Source organism: Acromyrmex echinatior, chromosome 5 (genome assembly GCF_024713525.1).
Source record: "Acromyrmex echinatior isolate Ae372 chromosome 5, ASM2471352v2, whole genome shotgun sequence".
NCBI classification, from domain to species: domain Eukaryota; kingdom Metazoa; phylum Arthropoda; class Insecta; order Hymenoptera; family Formicidae; genus Acromyrmex; species Acromyrmex echinatior.
The window spans coordinates 7,173,247-7,191,561 of record NC_141856.1 but is presented as its reverse complement, the minus strand read 5'-3'; the positions used below and the strand labels follow the sequence as shown (position 1 = coordinate 7,191,561).

The 18,315-nt window shown below is 33.1% G+C and overlaps 2 protein-coding genes across 4 annotated transcripts; both read left to right on the top strand.

Annotated features, from left to right (window-relative positions):
- Positions 1–385: 385 nt before the first annotated feature.
- LOC105149177 (lysozyme) lies at positions 386–15,311 on the top strand. Of its 3 annotated transcripts, none has more exons than XM_087406316.1 (2): positions 386–1,298; positions 7,941–15,311. In XM_087406316.1, coding segments are annotated over exons 1-2 (426 nt in total). In that variant the 5' UTR covers positions 386–874; the 3' UTR covers positions 7,943–15,311. The 3 variants fall into 3 exon arrangements, with proteins under 3 accessions (XP_087262442.1, XP_011059717.1, XP_011059716.1); XM_011061415.2 differs by lacking the exon at positions 7,941–15,311 and adding an exon at positions 2,524–3,325 and having other exon boundaries at positions 387–1,298; XM_011061414.2 differs by lacking the exon at positions 7,941–15,311 and having other exon boundaries at positions 388–2,444.
- LOC105149176 (lysozyme c-1) lies at positions 3,261–4,356 on the top strand. The gene has a single exon (XM_011061412.2). It carries the CDS (start codon positions 3,261–3,263, stop codon positions 3,714–3,716), a length of 456 nt encoding a protein of 151 aa, XP_011059714.1. The 3' UTR covers positions 3,717–4,356.
- Positions 15,312–18,315: the final 3,004 nt, after the last annotated feature.

Here is an 18,315-nt window from a genome sequence, read left to right as displayed (position 1 = left end):
GTATCTTCACTGGTGATTTGTCTTCGTGATCTTAAGACTTTCACGTATATGGCGAATTTCATTGAAAAGGGACTGCGTGGCTTTTATTGAAGAGGTCAATAGTTCAGAAAATCTTCGCTTCCATTATCTTATATTTGTCTTAGAGAGCATTAATGATCTCTTCGAGAACATCATTCTTATTGGATATGAAATTCTTGTGGAAGCCATCTGCAGTAATAAAGCAAAACGTAACGAGATCGCGATGAAAAAGCGAAGAGATGGTCTTATCTGCTTGAATCTCATTACGGTGTGGGTAGATAATAGCGTATATCGCTCAAGCTCAAGGTCATTTTAATCGTTCGCGGCATTAGTAGTAGACGGCGCATTTATAAGACAGAGTAATTCCACATGACTTCTCAGTACGATCGTTGTCAACATCTTGAACCATATTGCTCTTCGGAAAGAAAACGAAGTCGTCAATTTACCTTAGTTTCGAACAGAAAAGCGACTTAAACATATTCTGAGCAATATTATTCGATAATATTGTTCGATAAGTATAGTTCTTTATTAGAAGCGTGAATGACAAACAACGATTGAAGTTATTAAAGAGTGCCGAATTGCATCAGAAAATAAAAAATATCTTTATCAATTTTTAATATCTTCTTAAACATTTATTGTAAATGTTTACAAGATCACACTACAAGATTACAAAGTATTGAGACTTAAGCTTAAACTTCATCGGATTATCCAACAATTGAATAATTTTTCAAAATATAAAATTATCGTTGGATTACTTCTTCTCGCAAGTTAGTTGCTTGATTAATCAGAGCAACCATTCAATTAGTGATTCAAGAAAGACAAACTAAGTAGTCTCAATATTCATTCCTATTAAAGAATGAGAGGAACGTTGGTAATCATATTCGTTTTGATGGTCTTAACTGTTCATTCGCCGGTGGAGGGGAAGATATTCGGACGATGCGAAGCCGTAAAAGAACTGCAAAAAGCTAAAGTCAGTAGGACCTTCTTCAGCAACTGGATCTGTCTGATGGAAAGCGAAAGTGGGATGAACACCGCACTGGTAACTGGTCCAAAAACAGCCTCCAGCTATTCTTATGGTATTCTTCAGATCAACAGTAACAAATGGTGTGCCAGAGGACGTACAGGTGGCAAATGTAATAAGCGCTGCGAAGATTTCCTGAATGATGATATACAGGACGATATTATGTGTGCCAAGAAAATCGTCGATCAGGATGGATTCAAGGCTTGGAATGGATGGATGAAAAAGTGCAAGAACAAACCACTACCAGACATTTCAAAATGTATGTATAGAAGAAGAATGGCGAGATTGAGATCGTTCCGATTTTGTGATGAGTGTGATTTTGTGGACGCTGTTGGACACATTGACTGTAATCAATACGAAGCTTAAATAAATTTTGCTTTTCATTTTCTCGCTTCTATAAAGTCTTTTGCATCTCTTGTAATATTTCACGACTTAAATTTTAGAAATTTATGTAATCGATTCCATCAAATTGTATTCTAACAGATTTACATATTTGTTTCTATTAAAGAATCTTCCTAAATGTGTGCATCGTATGTTCAATGAACGCAATAAAAACAAAGTATGTTAGTATGCTTTATAAATATGGATCTAAACTGATTAGATTGGCACTACTTATGACTCATTACATCGTTTAAAACTCACGCTGCTTGGCTTAACAGACGACACTATACGCGAAACTAATTTAGAAATTTCGTCTGTTAGAATTACACAACTGTACGTAATGAGATTTCACCGATGTCTTTCCGATTTTATTTTTATAAGAAGATTGCTTTTGCTCCCAAGTTCATGCATGAAATAAAATATATTCCGCTAAGCGTTAATTATAACATATTAGAAAGCTGCATCTGATTATTTTGCGTTAAACAAATATTACCTTTAAATTATTTTTTTAAAGGATGATAAAAAATGTGTGCCAAAAGTATACACTTATCAAAATAATTATTAAATAATTATTGTGTAAAACATAATACTTAATTTATCTAGCTTTATAAAAGTAGTGACAAGTTAAAACAACATTGTATTTTGCACAATAACTATTTAATCCTTATTTTGATGATCACGGATGCTTGGCGCGAAACTACCGTATGTCTTGATACGTGTTGATTGTAGCGATAGCCGTTTTGGCCACAAACTTTATTAAAAAAATAATATATTGCATTTATTAATAATATTAATATAAAATTAGGAATTATTTCTTCTCTTTTTTTTCTGAAAAAAATGTAATTTATGCTATAACAAAATATAAAATATCGCATGCATTATTTGATGTCATATTCATATTTTTTATATTTTTAATTTTTATGGATTATATAATGAACTTCTTTGTGAGCTATCTGTATTCGCCAATTATCTTCATGAATTAAAGAATCCAAGAATTCTGAGTAATGTAAAATTTCACTGAGAAGAGGCTGTGTTGTTTTTATTGTAGAGGTTAATAGCACCGGAGCGTATCTTTGATTCTAATTATCTTATGTTTGTTTTAGAAAGCGTTAATATGTTCTTCGAGAATGTCAAATACTCGTGAATGCCATGGGATATTTGCAATAATAAGCTGAAGTGGGGTGAGATCGTGATGCAATACGCAACAGCGGAAAGCGAAAAGCGAAATGACGGTTTTATCGCGGCTTGTATTTTTTATAATTAACGTTAGTAAATAGCGCATATCGCTCAAGCTCAAGGTTATCTGCGATTATCCGCGATGTTAGCGGCAGACGTCGCGTTTATAAGACGGATTTCCGCGTGAATCCTCAGTGCAATCGTTGTCAACATCTTGTGCTACATTACGCATCGGAAAAAAAACGTGAGATTAATTTATCTCAGTTTTACGAAGCGGATTATTATTATAAACATCCTGAGGAGCCGGATATTACGCAAGCATAATTCTTTATCAGAAGCGGTAACAACAAACAACGTTTCGATTAAAATTATTAAAGATTAATAGAAAAATGCCGGGCAGTGAAGAATATCTTCATCGATTTTTAATATTTTCCTAGATATTAAAAGTATATCTATAAGATCACAAAGTATATATTGAGACATCATGAGATTATTCTACAATTTAATAATTTTTTAATAGTTCTTCAAGAACAACATAAAGCAACCGATTATTTTTTCTCTCAAGTTGATTGCTCGAACATCCGCTCAATTAGTAATTCAAGTAATCGAGAAAGACGACTTTAATACTCAAATAGTCTGGGCGAATATTCATTCACGTTAAAAAATGAAGGGTTTGTGGATCCTCATCATTCTGATGATTGTAACTGCACATTCGTCGGTGGAAGGAAAGATATACACACAATGCGAGGCAGCAAGGCAGTTAGTGATAGCCAGAATCAGTAGGTCCTTCATCAGCAACTGGGTCTGCCTGATGCAATACGAAAGTGGGATGAACACGCATCTGGTAACTGGTCCAAAGAGAGGTTCCAGCTATTCTTATGGTATCCTTCAGATCAACAGTGTCGAGTGGTGCACTAGAGGGCATAGAGGTGGCAACTGCGATAAGCGCTGCGAGGACTATCTGAGTGACGATATACAGGAAGACATCGTGTGTGCCAAGAAGATCTTCGATCAGCATGGATTCAAGGCTTGGGATGGATGGGTCAAGAACTGCAAGAACAAACCATTGCCAAACCTCGCACACTGCTTCCGGCGGAAAAGAATGACGACCGAAGTCTAGACTGATTCTGTGATGATTAGGTGATTGTGACATTGTTTCACACATTGACTGCAATATCGATACAAGGCTCAAATTGATTTTGCTTTTAATTTCACTACTTGTAATCATTCACGAATTAAATTTTACTAACTTACATAATTGATTCCATCAGATCATTTCAACAGATTACGTATCTGTTTCCATTAAAGGATTCGTCTAATTGCGCGCACCGTACCTGTTGAACGTAATAAAAACAAAATACGCTGTGTGTTTTATAAATATGAACGGATTGGATCAACGCCATTTATGATGTAATGCTCTACAGCCATTTTAAATCTACGTTGCACAGCTTGACAGACTACGCGAAATGGTTTAGAAATTCCGACTGTTAGAATCGCAAAACTGTACGTGATGAGATTTCGCTGATGTCTTCCCGATTTCATCCCTTTATACTCATACTGTTACGTGTGCGGCATTCAAGAAGATCGTTTTTTGCTCCTAAGTCCGAATGTCATATTTACGACATTCAGAAATATGATGAACAAGTCTTATGTAACTAAATATCTCTGTGTTGAAGTAAAGAAGTAAGCTTTTAAAAATTTCTTAAAGAGAAAAATGTATATAGAAATGTTACAATACAAGTTAATAATGTCGTAAATAATGATATATATGATTAAATAATCTCAAGCCAAATAATATACAAATATAAATTTTTGTTATTAGGTGTTGGAATTAATTCGTAGCGTTTTACAAGTGATGGGAAGTACTTTCATTAATGTATTTTTTAATGCTCATGTGAAATAAATAACATTCTTTCATTAAGAAACGCTACGAATTAATTCCAACACCTAATAATAAATTTATAATTTAACTATTGTTTGTACTATATTATTGAACTGCAATTTATATATTATTATAGTAATATATGTATATGTATGTGTGTGTGTGTGTGTGTGTGTGTGTGTGTGTGTGTGTGTGTGTGTGTGTGTGTGTCCGTGCGTGTACCAATATATTTTTCTATATAAAAATCTCTTAAAATGTAAAGCAATATTATGTCTGTAACTATATAATATAAATTAATATTATACGAAATTAGCTTCATATTATTTATATTGAAATATTATATTATAAAAAAATAATAAGAACTAAAATTATATAATAAAAAATAAAAATATATTATGAAATAGTAAAATAAATAAAAAATATTATATGTATATCTATATTCGTTAATTTGTTAGTTTACTAAACTATAAATTATTACAAAAGATTTATATGTATATGTATATATAATTTTTTAAAAATATTTCTAAACAAGTAAAATTTTCAAAATTTCTCATAATTCAGAATTTTCAGCTTGAAATTATTGAAAAATTACCTCGTAATAATTAGAAATAGTACTTGATTCTTTTGCGTACAATTTTTATTTATTTATAAAAAAACTTATTTGTTTCTAAATTTATTTTAAAAATAGAACAAAAATTAAAAATAATTCTAATAGTTTCGACATACCATCATCATATAATAAAATTTAAGCGATTTATTAAACAAGCAACTGTATCCGCATGCGAATTTCGCGAATACAATCAAAAATACATCTGCTCTGAGATTTGAATTTCAAAAAAGTATTATATCAATCTTCAAAGCCGCGATATAAAGATATAAAAATCGGTGAACTACTCTGATCTTTACATAATGTGTGTCGCATGTTCCTCTGATTAGTTCCTCTTCTGAATTTGATATCAAGGTCAGTGACAGATTCCGATTTCTCGCTTCCTATAAATTCCGCTTCTTATAAATTGTGTTACACATCTGTAACACGTCCCGTTTATTTTTATTTATGCGGAATTAATTCTGTGTTCCAGATATTTTCGAACGTCTGAATAACGACGTAAAATTTTATTTCGTAAAACAATGCAATAAATAATTTTAACGAGAGATAAAAATGAAATTTCGTGGGAAAATATAATTCTAATAAAAGAACAGCTAATTTTCTAGAATTCTAGGAAGAGAACGTTCTTCCTAGAATTATTAATTCTAGGAAGAACGTTCTCTTCTGATGAAATATTTCGTATTTCGAAGCATATTACGAATCGAGGAAAATTGCGATTACGATCTAAGCGAATAGAGAATAAACTTTCTTAAGCATTTAGGAATCCCTCCCGCGTTTCTGTCTTTCTCTCTCGAAAATCGATTGAATCATCTGCTTAGATTTGTACGTATGATGCATAATATGAAGCGCGAGATGGTGAATGCATGACTCTGTGTGTGTGTGTGTGTGTGTGTGTGTGTATACATGTGTTGTATATGAATTGCATAACGGAGCATTTGAGCAATGAAAGATTCGAAGTCGATATCTATATAAGCTAAGAAGCGTAGAATTTTGATGAAATAGACGCGACCGATCAGCGATATATTCTCTATATCTCTTCATGATTTCTCGAAAGCATTTTTTTAGGGCCTCTCGCTATGATTGCATAATGTTTTACGTGCTACGATTTTATAGGATCCAATAGGTCTACGTTTCTATTATTTATAACAGAAAAATTGAGATAATCCGTATCGATTCGAGTTCTGCCTTCCCATCGCTGCCAATCGCTAACGGAGCGCTAGCTCGTTCGACCTGAGCGACGCGCGCCATGAGGATGCACGTAAGTACGTTTTATCATAGCTCCCGGCTACAGTGCATGCACCTTTCACTAGCGGAAGTGAACAGCTGAGAGGCAGACGCGTGAGAGCGACCCAGGTCATTATTCACTCGTTACGGGCGACCGCTTCGTGCGAGCTGAGGCATCGCAAAACGCACGCTTGAGTCGGTTGTCGACCGACCGTTAAGTTGGAGTCAAGAGTCGGCCAATTATCGATTGACTTATCACTAATGACCTACCATATTCTTTCGTTAGTCTCTCTTCTAATGGAACAACAATTTGTTATGCGTGCATATTGTATTAACTTATAGAAACTTGTAAGGTGACACTATAATTTTTATTTAAATTTCTTAAAGTCCCTTTAATAACATTTTAATGCTTAGAAAAATTGTAACATTTTTTGATACTATTTCGTCGTTATTTAAAAAAATCTACTTCTTTATTTGCATTTGTTCTTAACTTTCTCATTTGATTTACTAAATTGAAAGATCTCTCTAGGATTTCGATAAAAGTAACGATAAAATTGACTTTTACTTTCTTATCAGTACGTCACTATTGGATCAGTTTGAGCTTCGGAAATTCATTGATTGTCATCGCGATTGAAGAGGATTCGCGCGCCGACGTGAAAACTGCAGCGATTCGCGCATTAAAAGCGGAATCTCTTCAGTATCATGTCGTGGCAATTAATCGCGCAACATGGTGAATATACGGATGCGATGTACGAAGTAAAGGAACAGAGCGCGAAGAGCACGTTGCGCTTTCTCAGCGACTTATGATTGCGCAATTGCGCGAAGATGGATATACACACACACACGCACACATGAGCATGCACATACTGTAACGAGTTTCTCATTGGTGTGATCCGAGGTTTCGCCTGTGAAAAGATGCGATTAATGGCGAAAAAAAGTACTATCACCGATTTATCGAGGGAATAAAATTATATAGGAAGTAAATCTAGACTCTCTTCCTCTCTCTCTTCTTTCTTCTTATTTTCTCTTTCTTATTCGAAGCGCGCTGTAACTTCGCCACGTAACTGCTACTGTCATTATCTCCGACCTTCTTTCGATACCAACCATTTATTAATTAACAAGCAATTACTATCCCTGCTATTTTTCATTATTTCACGGAGTTCCAATCTAATGATTACCTGCCAACAATACTGGTTCGGGTCAGTATAATCTTGGTCAGTTTCGATATTTTAGACAGTTTAAATAGAAGAACATTACATCTGTATTTATGTTCGTTTTAGAACGTGATAATATAATTTCAATGATTCAACTAAATACTCCCAAGAAGATAATTATTTTTTTTTTTTTTAGAAATATTTCAAAGTGTCATAATTTAAAAAAAATTTAAATAAAAATCGTAAAATTGTAACATGATTGTCATCATAAAATAAGAATAAGATAATGTTTCATCAAATTTATAGCCTATGTATGTATTTAATTTTTCAACTTCCGGATCGCTCTATATAAAGAAAGATAGCTCTTATTACATTAGAAGATATTTAAATACGGAAATTAAGCCTCCAATTGTCTAGTGCTTTTATCTGCTGTCATCAACGGGTTGTAATTAATTATTCGCTTGTATATCTCGACAGAAATCTCTTCACACATGCATATATGTGTGTCTACAATCGCGAATGATCCACGAACAACCTAGACCTCCCAGGATGAGTTCTTCCTCTTGGATGTAAAGCTGCTTTTACTCCGTTCCCTTTAATGGCTAACGAAGCCACACTCGCCGTTATTCATCAGCCGCAGTCCAAGGAGCTGATGATGTCCACGAAACAATAGGGGACTCGTACCGATTTCCTCGTCTGGTACATAAACGTCGTTTGCAGCGATTATTAATTCCGCTATAACGCGGGAAGAAGGAAGCAACGAGTTAATAATCCCAACACTGCACCGAGGGAATTGACGTCCGTCGGTGCGATGAGAGTGCCGACTGTGTCGGTGAAACTCGAGCGTGGTCTCGGCGACCTCTGCAAAGGTCGCTCCTCTTGCTCCTCGAGGAAAGTGAGGCCTGAATAAAGTGCAAGTGGAAGCGGATAATATCGTAATTGCACAAAATCACTTGATGAGCGATTCGAGACAATGATAGACGCTTTGCACGGAGACAAGTGATGCTTGGCGAACGTAAAGAGAATTGTAAACGTAAACCAATTAGCAAAAATCTTTTGCTGAAAATTCGATTCGGTAAATTGATCATTAAAATTCTACGAGACATCACGATTTCGCAGTGTTTCAGTAGGTTAAAAATAAGAACTTAAGCACAGAAATTGTCATTAAGGGCACACGATAGATAAAGTGTCAACTTTTGTGCGGTTTATAAAAAAATCCGTTGACAATGTAATCGCGCAATGAATACATGGAAAAAATAATTAACTGAAAGATTTAAAATTTTACTGGAGATTGATTCTGAAAGATAATTTTGTTGAACCATCAAAATAATTTTATTGGAAACTCAGAAGTAATAAAAAGCAATGATGCAAAAAATTTTGATTCTAGCGGCTAGTTTTATAACGACAATTTTAATTGTTTTCTATAAACGTCACAATGGCTGATACTTTGTATACATTGTGCTGTTGCTTTTATGATAAATCTGTATGTGTCGAATTATGATTCTGTCAGAAACAGTTATGGCAAGTTGCGACAATTTTATGCTCAAGCCCTAACGCGTCAAAGTGACTTGCGTTATATTTCGACCGAAGACTTTGGTGAAATCAAGTGTAATTCTGTCGAAGGATTAGTTTAGAAACATGGACGGACCGCGCAGGCGACGACACTATTACGCTATCAAGTAGTTGCTCAATCGTTAAGTAAACGCGCATCTTGAATCTTCAAATTGATGTAACGAAAATCACCGGCCATTTGATTCGATTTTATCATTAAATACGATGTAGTGGAAAATTTCAAAACGTCCTGTCCACATACTTCATGCTGCTTTTCGTATAATATATAATGTTGTAAAATCCATTACTTCTTATAGTTACTCCTACGAATTTCTTAGAATTAAATAGCTTTTTTTTTTGCTAGAAAAAAGTATGATAGAACGGATTTGAAGATCAATAATATTTTAGCGTTTAAAAAGAATATAAGTAAACGTGAAAATATAAAAAAAGATATAGAAGATAATGTATTTAATATAATTCTAAAAAATCGACAAATATTTCAGCATAAATTTTGTAAACTTTACATAATTACGATAAAATTACGAAAGTGCCATTTAAGTTTTATTATTTTTAAAATTTATACATAACTGCTAAAGATTTCCTTATGTAATTCAATAATTATAAAATAATATAATTGCATCACGCGATCTAAAAATATGATAAAAACAGGATAACAGTACGTAACGTTTATTCCCTGAAAAAAATTACTGGAATATTTCAATAAAACTTATCTTTATTGCGAAATACAATTTTTTTACAACATACGTTTGCAATATTTTATAATGAAAAAAAAAAAAATTTTTTTTGTTTGGAACACAGCTTGCAAAAAAAAAACGAGGTCAGCGATTATTATTGTGACAATGGCGACAGTCTGACGATAACGAACCGGAAGCGTTTCACCGCTTTTCACATACCACGGTGATAATTAACCACGTAGGAAGATATTCATGGTATTCTTTTAGGACTAGCCTGACTATAATATCACCGGGCCACATTTGCGAGTGCGTGCAATCGTTCACATGTCATGTCTAGCTTGCAAACGAACGTAACGTACACTACACCATGTAATTTATCGTATCTAAAACGTGTTACGTTAGATAGAGCTCTGAGCTATTTCAGATAGATTCTGTATTACAGTGAAAAGATTCCTATACATCTTCTTATGCTGGAGGTCAATCGTGCGCTTTCTTTGGCATTACTGTTAGAAGCTGAGACCAAAAATTATTTTTATCATGATTTTAATTTGAAGCGTCATTATAACAAGATTTATATATGTCAAAAGTTTAAAGAACTCTCTCTCTCTCTCTCTTTCTCTCTCTCTCTCTCTCTCTTCCGTTTGGAAAATTGCCAGACAATACAATTTTTTTCAATCGTCAAATTTTAAATTAATTGAAAATTACGGTCTCTTGAAGATTCTATGTAACTTAAATATTGCGCATTATAGGCTTTTTGATTTCTAATTTATCTCACTTCAATCTTTAGAAAGTTTATCTTTATGCGGAATTAGGTTTGAATGAAAACATAGTTTCGACACAATTTTAAGCGACTGTTCTTCGAAAATAAATAATAAATGAGATTAAAATAAGACACGTCGATGCTGAGATGGCCTGTTGGAATTTGAAATATTTCAATGAATATTTATCAATCGCCATTCGAGGTTTAACGTTTTGTAATTAAGGTATGTCGCTATTTCTCTTATTTATTAATTTAATAATTACTTTCATAATTAATAAATTCTTATCTATCAGGTGACCAGAAAGTTTCTTATAAATCAATAATGCCCACGCAGTACATTTTATTCAGGAGACGTTCTAGAAAGAACGTCTATTATTTAAAACATAAAGACATCTTTAAAACATAAAAATATCTTTAGGACATCTCTTGAAGATCCTGTATGCGTAAATCCTTTTGATACAAAATTACGTTACGTGTCGGGACAAGAAAAGGCACTTTGTCTAATATGTAGAATATTTATATATGTCATACAGAATGTCCCAAATTTTAACAGTTAAACAGATTTTAACGCGTCTGTATTCTATGAGTAAAAATGTAAAAAAAGTTATGTAAATATAGATCCATAATATCTTTATTCAAATTATAAAAACGTGTAAAAATCTAATCTGGCTATCTTAAAAATCGAAGTATTGCGCCAAACAAGAATGTATTTATTACTACATGTTCATTAGAAAAATTTAAAATATTTCCTCTCGTAAATGTTACATCGTCAGCCAAGGAATAGAATTCTTTGTGAAAAATAATTAATCTTCTATGCCGTATATATTATGGAATTCAGGTAAAGAATAAATTAACATTTTACAATAGACATATAACATTAATAAATTACACTGTATGCTATTAATAATAAGAGTACATTTCTTTCATTCGCAGCACCTTTCATTTTTGTTGTTGTAATCTTTTAATCAACATTTTATAAACTTATTATTTATGTAACATTTTTTCATATTTTTATTCATAAAACATTATTGGCTATTAAAATATGGAACACTCTGTATAATAAGCGGCACATATTACAAGACAAGATAGAAGAGAAGATTAGAATTTATCGTACGTAATCTCAAGAATAGCACGCGAATCCATACATTAATTATTAAAAAATTGTTCTTACATAAAAGTATTTTTTCCTTGTATTTGAATTTATTTAAAATTTTCTACATGTGAATCTTGCAATCTTGCAAGATAAATCTCAAGAATACACATCGTTTTCTCAGATTTAATTTTCACTGTGTGCGTAAACACACGTTGGAATCGCAAGGTTCTTCGTCTTTCTTCGAGCGTTTTTTCAAACAGATCAGCGGGAGCGTCGCACGCGTGGAAAAATCGTCACGCTTTTGTAACGCGACGTGCACGCCGGACATTGTAATTTCCGTAATCTGGATTACCGTTGCGCGCAAAGGAAGAGAGAAAGAGAGAGCATCCTCGCTTGTGCAAGAGAGTCCAGTTTAACGCGCGCAGACCTGCTCCGTTTCCCGTCGGCAATTTTGCGTAATCGCGGCTCGGTAGAGTCAGCTCGAACGCCGCTAACGAGTGCTTCATTCTAATAAACGAGTCTTGCCACAGAAAGATCCCCTGTTCCGTAATTATCCTAGCGAAAGAGAGCGTCATTCTCGTCTTCGAAAGCAAATTCTCGTCGGCAAAAGTAAATCTTCTCATCGTGAAAATGGTATGCGCAGTTGTAATAACAATGTAACAAGACGTAAAACAAGAAAACATACTAGTTTATTACTGTGGAACATGATCGAACGACGAGGTAGCAATAATACGCCAATCACATGTACGATTAATTTAAATACAATTAATATCGAGGATCGCACGCGAAGTTATACACGAAGCCATTAGAAGGTTACTCTTACATAAATGTGTTTTTTTTCCTTGTACATTCGTGTGTGTCTATTTACAGGATTGTCACGGACTCTTTATTCCAAAATTTCAACTTTTCTCTGATTTTCAGACAAAATTTCATGATTTTTCCTGATGCTTTTTAAAATAATAATTTAATGTAGCAATATAAATTAATGTAGCTGATACTGCTTACATTTAATTACTAAGTTGATAATATTCCAAAACTACGTAGATATGAGATGTACGCATATAAAAATTTTAAAGTAAAAAATTTTAATTTTTCAGGAAATTTTACAAAATTCCTTGATTTTCCTAATTTCGAGTTTTATGGCGGTCTCAGTTTGAAGTACAATAAATCGAGATCGCATCGTGTCGGAAGTGAACCGTCAATTACGTAAAACCCCAGCGTGGAATTACATTGGATGAAGATAAACCCCCCTCCCCCCTCCCCCGAAGCGGAAGACACGGCCGATTTTACTGGCGACGCTAATTGTTAGGAAAAGCGTCCGGAAAACTCTCGTCGCAGCAATCGAATCGCGCGGAGAGTAGGGGAAGATTATTCAACATTTCACGTACAAATATTTGCCTGATGCAAACGCATTCGCATCGGTACGCTAATGTGACAAGCACTACGCTGTGTGTCGCCGACTGCACAGGACAGTTTACATGATTATATTGCCATGGCTGTGCAAACGAGTCGAGCTGTTGCTCGTTTCAAACAGGCCGACGTGGAAAGCCGTGGGCGTGATGAAGCTGCGGCTCCCGAACGGATCTTGAAGCCGGAATTGTTATCGCTCGTCCACGGATGATTCACGCTAATATCACGAGGAGCAATTATTTATCCGAGCTTAGCGTGGAAGCATTATTTTTCCTTTCACCTTTCACTGCGAACTCAACCTTTCGTTTTGCAAGAACCCTGCGAGATTCCTGAGATGTCTCTGGTCTCCTCGGAGACCCGGCACATATCCCACGCGTTAGAAATTAGAATATTCAAATAGGGAGATATTATATTCGTCCGTAATGGCGGAATTATATAAAATTCACATCGACGAAGGTATCGTGACTCTCCAGCCGCTGCCCATTAATCTTGTAAACATCGCGTCCCGCGTGGTCGATTACGCTTTCTAAATCGTTACGAAGCGGCACTCTTGTCCGAGTATCCTATCCTTCGACTAACAATTATGCTCGAAATTCAAGCGAACCTTCAATTCTCGATTCCATAATTTTCTTAAATTACACAACGCAAACCGCGTATTATCTCAGTAATAAGAAACATAATGTCATTCTCGACGTGTCTGCATACACATTTTAATTTTTCTAAATTCCAATAATTTTTAAATTAACTTGGCGCCAATTGTCGATATCGAATCTTTTATATGAATGATGCATATTATTTGAGTTGAGTAAAATAAATTTTTTTATATTATTTTTTTGTATTGGAATTTTTGAAAAAGAATTAAAGCTACTATTATTTAAATTGAAATAGAAAGATCTTCAATGAAAATGCAAAAGAGACATATAACATATATCACTTAGTAAAAATAATATTTATTTGGATTTTACTTTTTAATTTGATACTAAGGTTTTTTTCGATGTTACTTATTTATATACATAAATTAATACTAATAGTACGACTTAGGTTTGACTTTTTAATTTGATACAACAGTTTTTTTTCGAGAAGTTTTTAAAACTTCTTGTAGCAGTCGCGCAAACTTGAACTTGGCCCAAGATGTTTCTTTTTTTTTCTTTTTTCTCAAAGTATATTGCGCGCGCAAGACTGACTTTCGCTTTTCGGCGTGCACGTAAATTTTGTACAAAAGGCTCTGGCGAAATTCTTGCTGATAAAAAATTGTGAAAGTTGAACTGTAACCTACGCAGCAGTCGTCGTGGTCAGTTAGATGATAGTCATCCGGTAAAGTTGCACAGTAATTGCGATGAACAAGTAGCTAATCAGGCTGTTTGGTGCAGTTAATTATCCGATCGTTCGATGCGTATTAGAGAAAGATCGCGCTCAAAAGTGTGTAACCCGGTAACGATTACGGGAGACGTGATATAACATTTTTATTAGATGGCAGATAGATTTTGTGCCTCACTGCTAGAGAGAGAGGAACCTACCGTGACTTTCTTTTTTATATCTTTCTTCTCGAGATCCCAAAGTATATCGAACAATGCTTTATTAAAAGATTGATCAAAAATTTGAGTTAAAAAACATTATATTGAATTAGTGCAAGAGTTGTTTGTCGTTCTCCTATCAAGTTTTTGTATTAAATATAATAAAATTAAAAAATTAAAATTTATTGAGAAAAAAAATCATTTTTTTCTACACGGGAAAAAATCTGCTGAAGGTCGTGACAATTTTATTTCAATTTTATTTTCAAATTTATTTAGAAAGATAAATCTGCATCAACCGCTACACTATTAAATAATTGTGAAATATACGATTTCGAAATTATCCAAGTTTCACAGATTCTTTTCACTAATATTATCCACTATTTTATCACTTCTATCAATTGCAAATAGCATTTTTCAGCTTTAATGTACTTTGATACGATCAGAAATTCACATTGATATTCGATCATAATTCAGGCAAATTCTAAAAATATAGACAACAAGTACCATAATAAAACTATTGCTTCAAGAGAGCGATTCTATCAGGTGATTTTTGTGTTCACATTTCACACTGTCGCGAATTAAAAAAAAAGATAAAATAAACTCATCGAAATTAAAGCAAGTTTTTAATCCCCGGGGGCGTACAACACAGTCAATCGTGCGAGCAGCCGCAAAATGGTCCATCCGCTGACGTGCAACGCGATAAGCCCCTGGCGAAACCAGCGATAAGAAACGTATCAGTACAGACGAACTCGAGTCAGTCGTTGCGACTGGTCGGGAAGAAGTTCCTTGGCAGCGCGAACAAGAGAGAAAACGATGATACAGTCATGAGAAGAAGATGAAAAGCAGAGAGAGGAGAGACACGAGAAATGGAGTTTCGTTGAGCGAAAGTCAAGCCCAAGCTCGACATGAACCCCCTTCGTTCCGCGCGACCCTGCGACATTAATATCCGAGAAACCGCGGATGCGGCACACGTCGAGATGTGACTTTGGAGGAAGAAAGGAACTGGCACCCTCGAGAATGTTATCCGAGCCATCGAGATCAAGGAAGTCGAAATTATGGACACGATGCATGGATCGGTGAGAGGCCTCGAAGTCTTCGATAGCGATGATGCGAGAAACCGTCTGTCGATCGATCATTCATATCATCCGTTTCCGAGAAAAACTGTCTAAAAATTTAATAATTCCTAAATGAGAATGAATATCAGAATGGAAATATCTGTATTGATATTAAAAAATGAATGCTTTTATCAAGAAAAAATGTGCTCAAACGGAAAGACACTATAGCTTATAGGATTAAATAGAAGATTCAATTCATTCAATATTTAATATAATTCCATTACAATAATCTCCCTGAAGAAAAAAAATTATATATATATATTTTATAAAATTATTTAAAATTATTAAAATTTAATATGTAATAATAAATCTTCTTTTAGATACTTTTCAAATCGTTTTAAACGAAGACCATCAGTGAGATATCTCAGGATCAGAATTATACATTAACGTACTATATTTAACGGTTTTTAATCAATAAAAATTGAGAATAATATAAATTTCGCATTTTGTTTACTGAATAAGTTGAAATTCGATACTGAATAAATTGAAGTTCGATAGATACAAGTGGATTAGCACGAGCGTGAGAAACGAGAGTCACTCTGAGACTTAATGGAAATATCAAAACTGGCCACAATTCCATAAATCATCTTCAGTCGTCACGATCACCGTGAGAATTCCGAATAAAATGGGGATAAATCGTTGTAGAAAAATAGTCCAATCAAATACTTAGATACAATATATGAAGTAGCATTACAAAGTGATGTGTTATTTTCTAATCTTTCTTAAGAAGCAGTCATTACTTTGAATATCATGTCTCTCTCTCTTTTATTATAATTTTTCTTTTTTTCTTCCTTATTATTATAGTAATTTCAATATTATTTACTTGCTTTTTTATTTCTATTTTTTCTTGGCGATTTTATTTTCTCAGTATTATTTTTCATTTTTATATTATCTTTGCGTCTCTATTTTCTATATTATTTATCTTTTATTTTATTTTCTTTATATGTCATTATTTTTTCGTTACATTCTTATCGCATTTCTTGTCTGTGCATTCTTAGAAGGCTTGCCCTAGAATGTTAATAAACGTTGCATCTATCTATTTCTCTTTCGTATGACGAAATATGATGTGCGCGTGTATGCGTGAGTTTTATTATTATTAATTTTCGCAAGTCGCGCATACATTTGCTTTCTCTCAATGACGAAATTTTCAAGGATAAATTGTACTGCATTAAACAAATATCTTCGGTAAATGTTATCCATATATATGGTAATACCGACCATAAATTATTCAAATTTTACAGTTGTCATTGACATCGATAATTTAAGATCATTCTCTCAAGTATTCTCATTATCAGCATTCATGGATTAACACGCTTTTCGACGATAATATGTTGACAGAGAAGCAATTTAACATTAATATAATTTATTATCCACTGAAATTTACATAAAAAAACATCAGTAAACAGCAGGAAGATTGTTTACTAAGAAATATCATTGAAAAAACATATTTCATAAAATATTATTCAAGAAATACTTAATTTTTTCTTCCTTTCTCTCTCTCTCTCTCTCTCTCTCTCTCTCTCTCTCTCTCCCTTTATTAAATTTTTTAAAATTACGTTTTTAATAAGAAATTTTTAATAAAAAATTTTTCAATTTAAAAGTAAAGTATATAAGTAATTTGTAAACATATATAACAAGAAGAGGCTACCAGATTTTTAAATTCTTAGAACATACGTTTCAACCTTATTATGACGTCATCCTCCAGTTATATGTAAAGAAATTCAAAGCAAATTTAATGATATTAATAAACGGTTAAATACAATTTATATATAATTACACAAGTTGATAGTATTTCTTTGCATCTATTATCTTCCGCAACAATACAATGCTATTCAGTCTGATAATATATTATCTGGTTATATTCTTCTGTTATATCAGTTGCAATAAGTCCATAATGATGATAAAATTATTAAACATGATGAGTCATTAAATAAAAATCTATCAACACATATTCTCAACTACAAGTGGTAAATCAAGATATAATTAGTAATTGAAACAATGAGTCAAATCAAATCACAAGAAGCAAATGCAATCAGAGATAAAAATTGAAACGAGATCAGCGAGAAATTGCTTGTATTATATCATTAATAATATTGAGCTATTATATGATTACCTTTAAGTGATTTGTATTGAAATAGTTAACATTTTTGCTTCAATAATAAATAAAATAATATGTATATCGAGTATAAATAATTTTAATAAATATTTATTTAAATAATGCCAACTAAACATTTACTTATAATAAATAAATATTTGCTTAATAAAAAGAAATGATAATTAAATCAAATTATGATTTTTGTACCAAATAAATATATTTTTATATTTAGTAAATATTTTTTGGCACTAATCAAACAAATGATTTATTAAAATTGATATATTTTATCAGTATATAAATTTATATACATATATATATATACACACACACACACACACACACACATATTATATATATATATATATATATATATATATATATATATATAAAATGAGAAAATGATTATGAAAATAAACGTTGTTGCTATAAAATGTTATCTCCAAACATACGAGTGGGCAGGAAGGAGCATCCACCTTAAAAATCTCTCTCCAGCGTACGAAGTCTACTGAATATAGATTTCAACGACCGGATCACCGATTGCAGCTGGCTCACGATTTTTGCGTAATCGAATATAATGCTGATGCAATAGAAGCACAACTGTCTACTAAAAAATTCTCGC